Raw genomic sequence first — 14,774 nt, forward strand, 5'->3', positions numbered from 1 at the left:
ATTATGTTAGGGCCCTCTCTAAAAGGATATGGTGCATCTCAAGGGGTTTATCCTAATAAAATACATTTACAACAACAACACAGAGATACTCACAGGCAAACCGTAGGAGGGCGTCCCTGCTCAGGATGGTCCCAAAGCTGTTCTCTGCTCTGCACTGGTACCTCCCCACGTCAGAGATCTCACTGGTGTTGGTTATCATCAAACTGCCATCGATCAAACTGTAACGTGAGTCTGCCTCCATGTCCACTTCTGTTCTGTTGACGAACCAACTGCAAACACAATGAGATCAGGGGACAAGGTTATATATATGATGTGCCTTTGCACACACCATCTAAACATCTAACAATAGATACAGGTAGAGACATAAGGTGTTTTATATATACCTGTATACGGGTGCTGGATTGCCCCGGGCCTTGCAGTTAATCATCACTTTCTTCTCATCAGAGTCCAACGCGATGATGGCATCGTCAGGCTCCTGGACGAACACGGGTCCAAACTCTTCGGTCTCTGAAGACAGTACACAAGGACAATGTTAGGGTGTGTTCTCACTAGAACATTTGCTTCACTTGGAATCAGAGTTTACGATAAAATTCACTTTGCTCTGTGTCGTTTGGAGCTGTGAGAACGCGCATTCGAAGTCGCTCCCGGAGCAAACAGCCGACGGATGCTCCGCTTGTAAAGGGTGGTTTCGCTCCGGTTAGAAACTACGCATCGAGGCTGTCCATAGGAAAACAACAGCGCACGTCTGTTGCTTCGATTGCGTATGTTACTTCGTTTACATAAAGGGCTGTAAGAACGCAAATCAGAGAAATAATGTATGCAACAATGTTGCAATCTCATCCACTTGCTCCGGGTCCTGATTCGGACTTTCATGTGAACCTTAGAGACCTCTCTAAAGACAGAAGACAAGGACAATGTTAGATGGAGTTACTCTCTGAAGACAGAAGACATGGACAATGTTAGAGGGAGTTAATCTCTGAACACAAGGACAATGTTAGAGGGAGTTACTCTCTGAAGACAGAAGACATGGACAATGTTAGAGGGAGTTAATCTCTGAAGACAGAAGACAAGGACAATGTTAGAGGGAGTTACTCTCTGAAGACAGAAGACAAGGGACAATGTTAGAGGGAGTTAATCTCTAAACACAGAAGACAAGGACAATGTTAGAGGGAGTTACTCTCTAAAGACAAAACACAAGGACAATGTTAGAGGGAGTTAATCTCTGAAAACCAGAACACAAGGACAATGTTAGAGGGAGTTACTCTCTAAAGACAGAACAAGGGACAATATTAGAGGGAGTTACTCTAAAGACAGAACACAAGGACAATGTTAGAGGGAGTTACTCTCTAAACACAGAACAAGGGACAATGTTAAAGGGAGTTAATCTCTGAAGACAGAAGACAAGGACAATGTTAGAGGGAGTTACCGCACTGTGGGAACAGTCAATTACCAGAAGTGGACACGGTTCACTGAGCAATGGGCTCTCAATCGCATAGTGAATGGTGAACATCCCTATATCTCATTGTCTCTACGGGTGATCTGGGTTTTAAATTCTACCTTACCGTAACAATTACAGCCTTTAGAGCAACACGCTGTAACCAACCCTTCCTCTTCAGACTCGATATGAATCATGACGTGAATATCCAATTGAAAAGCCCTCTTTACTTACTGTCATAGTTACGGAGATATAAATGTGCCGCGCTGTAATCTATTCACTCTAGAGGCACAAGGATAAATATCCTCAGTAACTATCGTACGTATGTATGCAGTCTCTATAATCTATGTTGGGATTGCTGATGAAGAAAGAAAAATGACGAATTGAGATGGAATTTGACAGGAGGGAGACTGAGGAGAGAGAGAGAGGAGGGAGAGAGAGAGTGGGAGAGAGAGAGAGACAGAGAGAGAGAAAAAAAGTGAGAGAGAGAGACAGAGAGAGAGAGAAGAGGAAGAGGGAGAGAGAGAGAGAGAAGAGGGAGAGGGAGAGAGAGAGAGGAGGGAGAGAGAGAGAAGAGGGAGAGAGAGAGAACAGAGGGAGAGAGAGAGAGAGAAGAGGGAGAGAGTGAGAGAGAGAAGAGGGAGAGAGAGAAAGAGAGAGAGAGAAAGAGAGAGATAGAGAGAGAAAACGAGAGAGAGAGGGAGAGAGAGAGACAGAGAGAGAGAGAAGTGGGAGACAGAGAGAGAGAGAGAAGAGGGACAGAGACAGAGAGAGAGAGAAAAAGAGAGAGAGAAGAGGGAGAGAGAAGAGGGAGAGAGAAAGAAGAGGGAGAGAGAGAGAGAGCGAGAGAGAGAGAGAGAGTGAGAGAGAGTGAGAGTGAGAGAGAGAGAAAGAGAGAGAGAGAGAAGAGGGAGAGAGAGAAAGAGAGAGAGAGAAAGAGAGAGAGAGAGAAGTGGGAGACAGAGAGAGAGAAGAGGGAGAGAGACAGAGAGAGAGAAAACGAGAGAGAGAGAAGAGGGAGAGAGAGAGCGAGAGAGAGCAAGAGAGCGAGAGAGAGCGAGAGAGCGAGAGAGAGAGAGAGAGAGAGAGAGAGAGAGAGAGAGAGAGAGAGAGAGAAGCTGTTGCTATAACTGGTATATCCTGGCCTTTCTCTGCAGAATCTCAGAATACAAGATATCTAAACTATTAGTGTATTATTTATGGTTTCCTCAGCATGGATAATGACTCCTTTGTGTAGGTCTACATCATCATGTGTCAAGTTATTTTCAGCATGGCTGCCTTTGTGTCTTCCTCCTCAGATACAAGTTACTACAGCATGAGAGTCTGACAGTAGGGATGGAAGTCAATCCTCCTAACAAGACGTTGACGTTAGACAACTGACTCTTTGATGGCCAAGGCAATTACACTACCTGGGGTTGTGCTTTATTGTATGATACTGACATTGTTACAGCGTACACTTGACATGGTCAACTTGCAATTACACAATAATACAGTATCTAATTAATTACAAGTTAGTGGTTTTGAGTTGTATCATAACAAGTACCACTAGACTTTTGATGCTTACGATCATGCGTACGATGCGTGTGATCAGTCTAAAGTCCCTAGCAGTGGCGGACTCAGGCTGTTTGAAGGGCAGGGGCGAAAAGAAAAAAAGGGCACCTACTGCACAACATGGGACCCCATCAGTACACATGGTCAAGTTTAGACCATTGGAAGGGCAGCCAATAGGGCACATCCTCTAATTTTGCCACTCAAAAGGGCACTTTAGTGCAACGTTTTTCAACTGTGGGTCACATGGTCAAGTTTAGACAATTGGAGGGGCACCAATAGGGCACATCCTCTAATTTTTTCCACTCAAAAGGGCATTTTTGACACTCAAAAGGGCACTTAAGAGAGATGTTTTTCAACCGTGGGGGCACCAGGAGGGGCGGTCGCCCCCCCTGCTCCCCCCCTGTGTCCGCCAGTGTGTCTGTTTGTTTTGGTTCAGGACGGCTTTATCTGTTTGTTGATTTGAGGTGTACGAACATTCAAACAAGCAGATCTATATACAGTGCCTATAGAAAGTCAGACTCAATTTAAAAAATGGTCATCACTCCACACACAATACCCCATAATGACAAAGTGAAAACAAGTTTTTAGAAACTCCTGCAAATGTGCAAAACACAGAAATGTGCATAAGTATTCATACCCTTTGCAATGACACTCTTAAAATTAGCTAAAATGCAAAAAAAGCTTTTATAGGGTCTCTAGATATACAGTGGGGGAAATAAGAATTTAACCCATAAAAAAAAGAAATAATCAAAAACAAAAACAAATTTAGACCATACATTAGTATTAACTCAATAAAACTAAACCGCTAAATAAATTGTAACTCCCCCCCAAAAAAGGTTATGTGCAATAAAGTGGAATGACGTGATGGAAGAAAATAAGTATTGAACATGCTAACTGAAATGTATTTAGTACTTTGTGGAGAAGACCTTTTTCCAATCACAGCTTCAAGCTGCTTCCTGAACAAAAACCTAATCTCTCCCACTGGTGAATATTGATCTTCAGTTCCTTCCACACATTTTCTATTGGATTTAAGTCTGGCGATTGATTAGGCCAGTCCAACAACTTTATTGCCTTCCTCTTGGATCAATTGAGAGTCTCCTTTGCGGTACGTTTTGGATCGTTGTCCCGCGTCTCATCCTCATCATCCTGCCGGATGGCAGCAGATTCTTCTCAAGAATGTCCTGGTACGTGACTCCATTCATCTTCCCTTCGATCATTTGGATTCCACCAGTACCAAGTGAAGAGAAACAGCCCCATACCATGATGCTTCCACCTCTGAACTTCCACCTCTGACCTGTAGGTCTGGGATTTCTAGGATCATATTATGCAGAGCCATTTGTCCTCCAAACATGGCGCGTTGTGTTGTTGCCGAAAAGTTTGATTATTGTCTCGTCTGACCAGACGATATCGTACCACTAAACTACAAATGTTCTGTGAGCTTCAACATGCCTTTTCTCCAGTAATGGTGGGGGTGATTGCAGGGTGATTGCAGGGTGATTGCGGGGTGATTGCGGGGTGATTGTGGATGGAAACCTTGGCAGTGGAGTGCATTGCCAATGGACCTATCGCTAAGCCACGCCCCAAAATAGAAATTGTCCAATCATATCACAGCAAAAGTCACTACAGGCAGAAAACTCGGACAAACAACTCGCTTATATCTGATGGTGAAAAGCTTCTAGACTAAATATTCTTGTCATCTTTAAAAAAAACATGTCTATTACTTGCTGTGGTAAATCAGAAATCAGAAAGTTGCCAACTCCCGCCATTGTAAGTCATTGAATGTCATTCAGTCACGGTCGGTCGGTCAGTCAGTCAGTCACTGCCAGTGAAGCGTTGTTTGTTTGTCTGAGTTTTCAAAGGGGGCATGGCTTAGCGATAGGTCCATTGTTTGAACACCTTGGTGACATAGGAACAGATGAAATGTTGTGACATACAAACGGACAGAGACCGATCCCTATAGTACCCGATGTCATCGTGGGGAGCAATTAGCTTGTTAGCAATTAGCTAGTGATTACCATCTACCATGCCTCCCATCATGGATGAGCTCAACAGCGCGTGAGCTTAGAATTATAAGGTTCTATATCCGTTTAGAATTATAAGGTTCTATTTCCGTTTAGAATTATAAGGTTCTATCTCCGTTTAGAATTATAAGGTTCTATCTCCGTTTAGGGCAGTTCAGAGATATTGAGCGTCAAAGTTTTTACATTCCATTATGTTTAGTGAGATGGAACCTTTGTATTTTATGAATTACTAACTCAAAAATGTCAACATTTAAAAAAAAAACACCACACAGGCATTAATAAACACCAAATGGATCAGATTATGTAAAAAAAACTAAATTTTGACAAAAATTGAGATAGAACCTTATAATTCTAACGTCACGAGTGAACAAAATAATTGAATTTCCAAAAGTTGAAAGTAACAGCATGGGCGGTTTTGTTATGTGCATAATGTCACGTTTTTCCACATGCCAACCAGAGATGAAGCAAGACAGATCGCCCCCATCATTTATACAAGTGTTCCGGAACGTTTTGCTATATGGGTTTCCTAAAACATGATTGATAAGAGCCATTTCGCTAAAAACATCTTTGGTCTGAAACACATTTACACAAGCTAGACCAACCTAATTAGACTACAGAGGCAATAATATCCACAACCCAGCGAACAAGGCAGATGTGGCGCAGGAGGTAGAGGCTGTGTCTCAGAAGGTAGAGGCTGGTGGAGGTAGAGGTTGTGTCTCAGAAGGTAGAGGCTAGTGGAGGTAGAGGCTGTGTCTCAGGAGGTAGAGGCTGGTGGAAGTAGAGGCTGTGCCTCAGGAGGTAGAGGCTGGTGGAGGTAGAGGCTGTGTCTCAGGAGGTAGAGGCTGGTGGAGGTAGAGGCTGTGGCTCAGGAGGTAGAGGCTGGTGGAGGTAGAGGCTGTGTCTCAGGAGGTAGAGGCTGGTGGAGGTAGAGGCTGTGGCTCAGGAGGTAGAGGCTGGTGGAGGTAGAGGCTGTGGCTCAGGAGGTAGAGGCTGGTGGAGGTAGAGGTTGGTGGAGGTAGAGGCTGTGTCTCAGGAGGTAGAGTCGCCGTCTAATGATCGCAAGGTCGGCAGATCGGCGGTTCGAACCCCGGCTGGCCACATGTCGAGGTGTCCTTGGGCAAGACACTGAACCCCAAATTGCTCCCAGTGAGTGGGCCAGTGCCTTGCATGGTAGCTTGCGGCCATTGGTGTGTGAATGTGTGTGTGAATGGGGTGAATGAGAGGCCGTTGTAAAGCGCTTTGGATAAAGGCGCTATATAAGTCAGTCCATTTACCATTTATGTGTGTACTGCATAGAGCGCACCAACCACATTCTAGAACAGCAGGTGCACATTCTGATATCACATGCCTAAAACTCTTACACTGTGGGGGCCATTAGAAAAGTCTAGAATGTATAATTATGTTAAATTCTACCAGAAAGCATATAGTAAACACCAGTGGGATGAAGAGCTACCAAACAGCCATATCTCAGTGCTGCAGCAGACAGTCAATTATAACACTTACGTATAACAACGTAACGTGACATTGAAGCATTTCCTTCGTTTGACTCGATACTCCAAAAGTTTGGATTTGAAATCAAACAATCACTATCAGATGTCAAAGTATAGCTGTCAGTTTCTATTTGAGGGTATTTCTGGGTATCTAAGGGTATTTAAGGGTCTTTCTGACAGTTTCACCGTTCAGAAATTACTATTTCAGGACACCAAAAGTAATGGGACAGATTAAAGTAATATATGTAATCCGAAATTAAGCACTCATGTTTAGTGCTTGGTCAAGAATCCTTTACATGGAATAACTGCCTGAAGTCTGCATGAATGAAATGCATGTCCGACTGGATTTAATTCTGAAGACTGACATGTCCAATTAGAATTAGGAATTTGGAGGCATTTTCTTGTACTCGAGCAGACACCTTCTACACTTCAGAATCCATTCTGCTTCAAAATCCATTCCATCCATTCCATTCTACACTTCAGAATCCATTCCATCCATTCCATTCTACACTTCAGAATCCAATCCATCCATTCCATTCTACACTTCAGAATCCAATCCATCCATTCCATTCTACACTTCAGAATCCATTCCATCCATTCCATTCTACACTTCAGAATCCAATCCATCCATTCCATTCTACACTTCAGAATCCAATCCATCCATTCCATTTTACACTTCAGAATCCATTCCAGTTACATCAATAATTAACACCAGTAAACCAGTTATAGTGGCAGCTACACATGCCCAACAGGTGAAGTTGTACGCTGTAAATCTTGGGCAGATATATTTTTCTCCAATTGTTCTTCTTGCAATCACTTTGAGACATGATGATATTTGTTTTATCTGTTCACAAGAACTTTTAACAAACTGTGAGCTTAGAATGATAAGGTTCTATCTCCGTCTAGGGTAGTTCAGAGATATTGAGCGTCAACGTTTTTACATTCCATTATGTTTTGTGAGATGGAACCTTTGTATTTTATGAATTACTAACTCAAAAATGTCAACATTTTAAAAAATAACACCACACAGGCATTAATAAACACCTAATGGATCAGATTATGTAAAAAACTCAATTTTGACCAAAAATGGAGATAGAACCTTATAATTCTAACATCACGAAACCTCTAGCGGCTGGTTAGGTACCTTTTAGCTGAATGTAACCTGACTGTCCTCACTGAGGATAGCCAGTAGGTTGCACCTTGCAGTGAAGCCTCTGTAGTTGAATAGTAAACAGACTGACTTATATAGCACCTTATTCCAAAGCGCTTTACAACGGCCTCTCGTTCAACCATTCACACACACATTCACACACCAACGGCGGCAAGCTACCATGCAAGGCTTCGGCCCGCCCATTGGGAGCAATTTGGGGTTCAGTGTCTTGCCCAAGGACACCTTGACATGTGGCCAGCCGGGATTCGAACTGCCAATGGGGGGGGGGCTATGTATAACAAGTTTTGTCATTTCTAAATTGAAACCTGATGTACACACATGAACACATATGATCAAATAAAAGAGAATCTGAGAATATCTACGTAGTAATTGTTTGGTTTCAAATCCATCTTCTGGAGTGTAGAGTCATTCATACATCGGGGACTATAAGTACAGTAGGAGAGGAACAAGCACCAATTTAATGGAATAATACAACATGCTAATAGTTTACTTTTATGTTTTTTCCTTTGCAATTACAATTACAACACGAAAAATAAAAGTTATCGGCTTAATACACGTTGCTAATTGATGAACTGAAGATTTGACCAATTTATCAATTAACAGTGTCGTAACTGTCTTATAATCGATGCTAGCCCACGTATAGCTTTACTGTGTAACTCTTACTCTGCCTCACAGCAAAGTTCTGCTCTCAGAGAAAGAGCTCTCCTCTGCAAAACACTCCCACGCACCCATATGCTCACTAGATTGTTGCCATCTCCCAGACAGTTCCAGCTACCATCTCCCTCCCTCCCTCCCTCCCTCCCTCCCTCCCTCCCTCCCTCCCTCCCCTCCCCCCCCCCTCCCTCCCTGAATAATTCACACTTCCATGTACTCCTCAGTTACATCCAAGCCGTGTTTTTACTGAAGGTTTAAACTCAGTGATTCTTCACAAACTTCTGATCATTTGGTCCACATGTCGGCAACCAATCAAAATGTTTAGACTTTTTTGAAACCACGGAACTACGTTTCAAACACAAACTCGCTAGTCAAGCCAAAATACTGCAACAACGCAACGCAACGCATGCGGACCAAATGATCAGACTGTGTCACAAATAAAGAAACCACTGGGATCTCATGGGACATGGTTACTCTTCTGAGTAAAGTGTTACAGGTTGTATTCTTATGTACTCAAAGTCTTCAGACTTACATAGGCTGAAATGTAATGTTAGCTGAGTGAATCTTTCAGAATGTGTCTGAATGCACCTGTTTATAGAAGACAGCATCTGCATAGTGTACGTATGGTTTTCACCTGGTCACCTATAAGCAGTACTCAAGTTGAGGGGGACCTGAAATAAAAACAGTCAAAATCATCCCCCTTCTAAAACTGCCATCCCCCCTTTCCATCCCTTATGTCATTTTATCAATGAACGAGGTATTACTGCTATTTCAACATTTAGTTGTGCGTATATTGAGTAAAATACTGTGGGCGAGGGGGCACGCACACATGCAATGACATTTTTACCACCAAGTCACTGACACTGAAGACACTGACGCTGTGGGGATGCTAACATTGTCCCCATATGATAAAATCCACCATCCCCTCTGATTTTCTTTCACAACTTGAGTGCTGCCTATAGGTCTTTACAGTCATGATCAAACATAGAAAAAACAAACATGTTCCTCAGGTAAGGAGTGATACGAGGACACGGGACCTTGACTACCGATGAAGCTTCTGTTATTTCTCACCATTAAGGACGGCCGCGTGACAACAAAGGCACAGACATTCACTTTGTGCAATCTTAGCAGCATCTTGTCAATAAAACACAGTTCCGTTGGGAAATAAAATGCTTTCTAGAATTATAAATAAATCAGAAGTACAGATGAAAGCAAGGCTGCCTGGCTGTCTCCACTGAATCAATGTTTTGCAAAGGGACATAATCTTACCCTTGTAAGAGTTTTTTTCACCTTCACGGCTGTGTCTCAGGAGGTAGAGCCGGCATCTAATGATCACAAGGTTGGCAGTTCGGCGGTTCGAGCCCCGGCTGGCCACATGTCGAAGTGTCCTTGGGCAAGACACTGAACCCCAAATTGCTCCCAGTGAGCGGGCCGGCGGCATGCATGGTAGCTTGCCGCCATTGGTGTGTGTGAATGTGTGAATGAGAGGCCGTTGTAAAGCGCTTTGGAGCAGAAAAAAGGCGCTATATAAGTGCAGTCTATTTACTATTTTACCATTTCACGATTAACATCTAACATCTATAGCTTTAACATCTATAGCTCTAACATCTATAGCTCTAACATCTATAGCTTGAACATGAAATGAAAGACAATGTACTTCTGAGTGCATTGCAAAAAAAAAACGTTCCATACACATTAGTGACAACTACAGCATACAACTACAAATGCTTCCTAGTCTAAGGTGACACACAAAGTACCGATAACAAAATGCAGAGAAAACATTGCTTGAGGCATTTTACTAAATCCCAGTGTTCAATTAACCACAAACAATTAAAAAACAAAACTTCGACATCAGTCAACTTATCTCCTGCATGCATCCGGAGTGATCAACCTGCTGTATCAAATAATGTAAATGGTAAATGGACTGCACTTATATAGCGCCTTTTTTGCTGCTCCAAAGCGCTTTACAACGGCTTATCATTCACCCATTCACACACCAATGGCGGCAAGCTACCATGCAAGGCGCCAGCCCGCTCACTGGGAGCAATTTTGGGGGTTCAGTGTCTTGCCCAAGGACACTTCGACATGTGGCCAGCCGGGGCTCGAACCGCCGATCTGCCAACCTTGTGATCATTAGACGGCGACTCTACCTCCTGCGCCACAGCCTCCCCAAAATAATGTACGAGTATCAGGGGCACATAGGACACAACGACAAACAAATTAGTAAACTATCCACTGCGCTGCTCGCTCCTTCCGGACAGGCACGACCACACTGCGGGCCTTGTCTAGACATTAGTGAGAAAAGCAGAGTGCTCTACCTAGTTTACCATTTGCCATTAATTCACAGCATGGAGTGCAGGGTTACTGAAAACAGACGTCCAGTCAGAGATTTAGCTTAAGGACATGGAGATGAAGAGCGGGAAGCCGACCAGCCGTGAATAACTCTGTCCTCTGCACTCAGGACTCAGAGCACTCGCATGGAAACAAGGAAAATAAAGTCGTTGGAGAGGATCAATCTAAAAGTCTGCAGTCTAACTAAAGGTTATGAATGCTAGCGAGCCCCTTTGACCTCAAGGTGTCAAGATAACGTGAGCTTAGAATGATAAGGTTCTATCTCCGTTTAGGGTAGTTCAGAGATATTGAGCGTCAAAGTTTTTACATTCCATTATGTTGTGTGAGATGGAACCTTTGTATTTTATTAATTACTAACTAAAAAATGTCAACATTTTAAAAATAACACCACACAGGCATTAATAAACACCTAATGGATCAGATTATGTAAAAAAATCAATTTTGACCAAAAATGTAGATAGAACCTTAGAATTCTAACGTCACGATAAACTGATATAGTCTGTTTACTGTTGATAAAAATGTGTAACAACATCTTGACACAACTTCACCGATTCGTCACTCGAATGTCTAAATTGTGTGATAGTTAAGAGAAGACATTAAGAGAAGATGTTATCTGTATTTTGAATCCATATATCACCAAAAAATACACTTTATTATTTTAACGTTCACAAATGTTGCTGTACACCCTAGTGTGTGCCTTGCTTTTAAGACTGAATCAAAAAAAAATAGAAGATGCATTGTACAGTTGTGGAAACTGTGACTGGAACTGTTCTCTACACAATTCTGTTTGACATGATATCAGGTTCTGTGCCAGTAACAGATTGCAACATCAGTATGTGATTCTGGCAAGAACCGTATGGGTTTGCAGTTTGATAATGTCAACTTAATCAGCCATCCGTCAACCTCACGATAAGCACAATATCAGCAGCCACCCCCCCCTTCCCTTAAGCGTGCACAAGGCTATTACCTCACACTGCCAAGGGAGTTTGAGATTAAACATTGCTGAGACGTATTTCAGTGGCAATAGTAGAACAGTACGTTTTTGCCTCATCAAAGTGCTTCAAATACTATACACCTCAACTAACAAAAAGGCGAAATACTTGTGTCATCTGTCTTGTTTGTGCACTGCACATCATTGGCATGGAATGATCCTTTGGAGCTGACGATACAGATGTCACTGACACAGGCCAGACATTTCTTGGCACGCCAGTCAGACAGATTCATGTGTCAACGCACTGGAGTTGATGATGTCATAAAGATGGAAAGGTTTCCATCTGCCAGTGAACGCGGGAGTGAGCAAGAGTGAGATCTTTTTCCATCGATTTACAGATTGAATGCATTACTTCATGAGAGTATCATAACTTTGTAACACTAATAACTTTGTAATACGACTACTACTACTACTACTACTACTACTACTACTACTACTACTACTACTACTACTACTACTACTACTACTACTACTACTACTACTACTACTACTACTACTACTACTACTACTACTACTACTACTACTACTACTACTACTACTACTACTACTACTACTACTACTACTACTACTACTACTACTACTACTACTACTACTACTACTACTACTACTACTACTACTACTACTACTACTACTACTACTACTACTACTACTACTACTACTACTACTACTACTACTACTACTACTACTACTACTACTACTACTACTACTACTACTACTACTACTACTACTACTACTACTACTACTACTACTACTACTACTACTACTACTACTACTACAACTACTACAAGCAACATTCAAACGTTGAGAATCCGGCAAGTCATTGAAATAAAATATATCAAATTAAAACAGACTAATAAAATAATAGCAACACACAACATACATATACACAATATACAATAATATTAACACATCAAAATGAACAGAAATTAAATGCAAGCGGTGGGTTTTGAAGAGAGATTGCCAGCTCTGTGTCTTCAGGCAGACCAGTCCAATGTCTAGGGGTCCTAAAGGCAAAAGCCTGGACACCTTTAGTTCAGTCTAGACTTCTGAACAGTCAGTAGTCTACGTTAAGATTGAAGGCTGCCCTTCTGTTCATATTATAGTGTTAAAAGGTCTGCAGTGTATCCTGGCTACATTCTGTAGCAGCTAGATGACAAGACAGGGCGTTTCAACTGAGGCAGGAACAGTGAGCTGCTGCCTTCCTCTAGTCGAGAAGAAATAAAGGCATGGATGACTGAATTTGAAATAAATTACCTCATTTTCGGAAATATTTCTCAACGGATAAAAGCATGACTGAACAAGCCCTTTTGACCTGTTCATCCAAATTTAGATCAGAGTCCACAATTACCAACAGGAGTCAAGACAACCACAATTAACTAATAATTAGATGAGTGGATCTAGGAGGGCCAAATAAGACCCTCAGATCATTTGTTTTTGGTTGGAAAAAATGTTTTAGACATCCAGCATTTAATGTTTGGAAGGGAATCATTAAGAACGTTATAGCTGTTATGTACAGATGGTATGTACAGTTAAGGTATATGCAGTATGATATGTACAGGTATGTACAGTTAAGGTAAATGCAGTATGATATGTACAGTTAAGGAATATGCAGTATGATATGTACAGTTAAGGTATATGCAGTATAATATGTACAGTTAAGGTATATGCAGTATGATATGTACAGTTAAGGTATATGCAGTATGATATGTACAGTTAAGGTATATGCAGTATGATATGTACAGATGGTATGTACAGTTAAGGTATATGCAGTATGCTATGTACAGAACAAGGGATGGATATCAATACAATATGTACAGTTAGGGATGTACACTGTGCAAAACCAGCGAGACTTTATAATAAAATATCATGCGCTCATCGCGTTCTCAGGGACTAAGGCGAGTGCATGGGGTCTTCAGGACTAGGGTTAGGGTTCTAGACTCTTCAGGACTAGGGTTAGGGTTCTAGACTCGCGAGGCTTTGGACGATCAATGGTGAACAGCAGTGATCAACTCCTCCAGATTACAACCATTCTCCGCCACGAGGGTTCGGTACTCAATGTACTCAGCCCCTGACCTGAGCTCCTGGCACAGAATAAATGGTAAATGGACTGACTTATATAGCGCCTTTATCCAAAGCGCTTTACAACGGCCTCTCATTCACCCATTCACACACACATTCACACACCAATGGCGGCAAGCTATTACAAGGGGCCGGCCATTGAGGTTCAGTGTCTTGCCCAAGGACACTGCGACATGTGGCCAGCCGGGGCTCGAACAGCCGATCTGCCAACCTTGTGATCATTAGACGGCAGCTCTACCTCCTGCGCTACAGCCGCCCCTAATTTAAGAATAAACAGTCGACTCTCTGCCTCTCGTCCACCAACTGTTCCCGCTGCTTCCAGATCTTTCTGGAGCTCTGCTGGAGCGGTCCTGGGCTCCTGGGATACTCTTCTGACTAATGTTGTAGTTTTAAATCATTTTATACTGAGAATTGAAGTCTCTACATTCTGGGGAGTCTAGCACTAAAGGAACGCCTTCCCTTCCTATAAGAGATGTGCCAAGAACTGTGGCGCAGTGAACTATTCTGACTGTGGACAGGGCCCATAACTTACAAACAGATTTGTTTAAGATGATTGGTTCCCAAGAATGGTGACCTCATGACCACGTTAAATATGTGTTCCTCTCGCAGGAGGGGGCTTTTTTGAGTCAATTGATTTAAGCTCTTTGTGCTTTATACATTCTACTCAATCTACTAAGAATCAATTAAATCCACAACACTAACTCTCTGACTCTCTGCCTGGTCAGAAACCTTGAGAGGAGCTCCTGTGCGTGGCCGGTTGATGGTGCAGTGATGTTCCACTTGTGATTGGATAACGGCCCCAATGGTGCTTATAGGAAGATTTAGGAGTTGAGAAATAGGTCGGTAACCAGTGCCATTACTATGCTGCTCAACAATCTGGTTGCAAAGCTTTTGGGAAAGCTCATTGCCTCTACCCATCATGAGTGGGTGGAGTAATAATGATAATTAAACATTTTAATGAATAAGAATTAATTCATTAAGTTATTTCGGCCTACGAGAACTGTAGGCATACATTAACCTTCTAAGTCCT

General features: G+C 42.3%; 1 protein-coding gene across 1 annotated transcript in view; it reads right to left on the reverse strand.

Annotated features, from left to right (window-relative positions):
• Positions 1-14,774, reverse strand: part of cntn5 (contactin 5) — a gene marked incomplete at its 5' end in the record, with an annotated part of 185,283 nt that overhangs the window by 132,394 nt on the left and 38,115 nt on the right. Inside the window, 6 exons of the mRNA XM_080526744.1 lie at positions 94-269; positions 384-507; positions 932-934; positions 1,093-1,095; positions 1,178-1,180; positions 1,344-1,346. Of these exons, the coding sequence (XP_080382870.1) occupies positions 94-269; positions 384-507; positions 932-934; positions 1,093-1,095; positions 1,178-1,180; positions 1,344-1,346 (312 nt within the window). The remainder of the gene's footprint in view (positions 1-93; positions 270-383; positions 508-931; positions 935-1,092; positions 1,096-1,177; positions 1,181-1,343; positions 1,347-14,774) is intronic.

The sequence above is a fragment of the Nansenia antarctica genome, assembly GCF_963989245.1.
Source record: "Nansenia antarctica genome assembly, chromosome: 1".
NCBI classification, from domain to species: Eukaryota; Metazoa; Chordata; class Actinopteri; order Argentiniformes; family Microstomatidae; genus Nansenia; species Nansenia antarctica.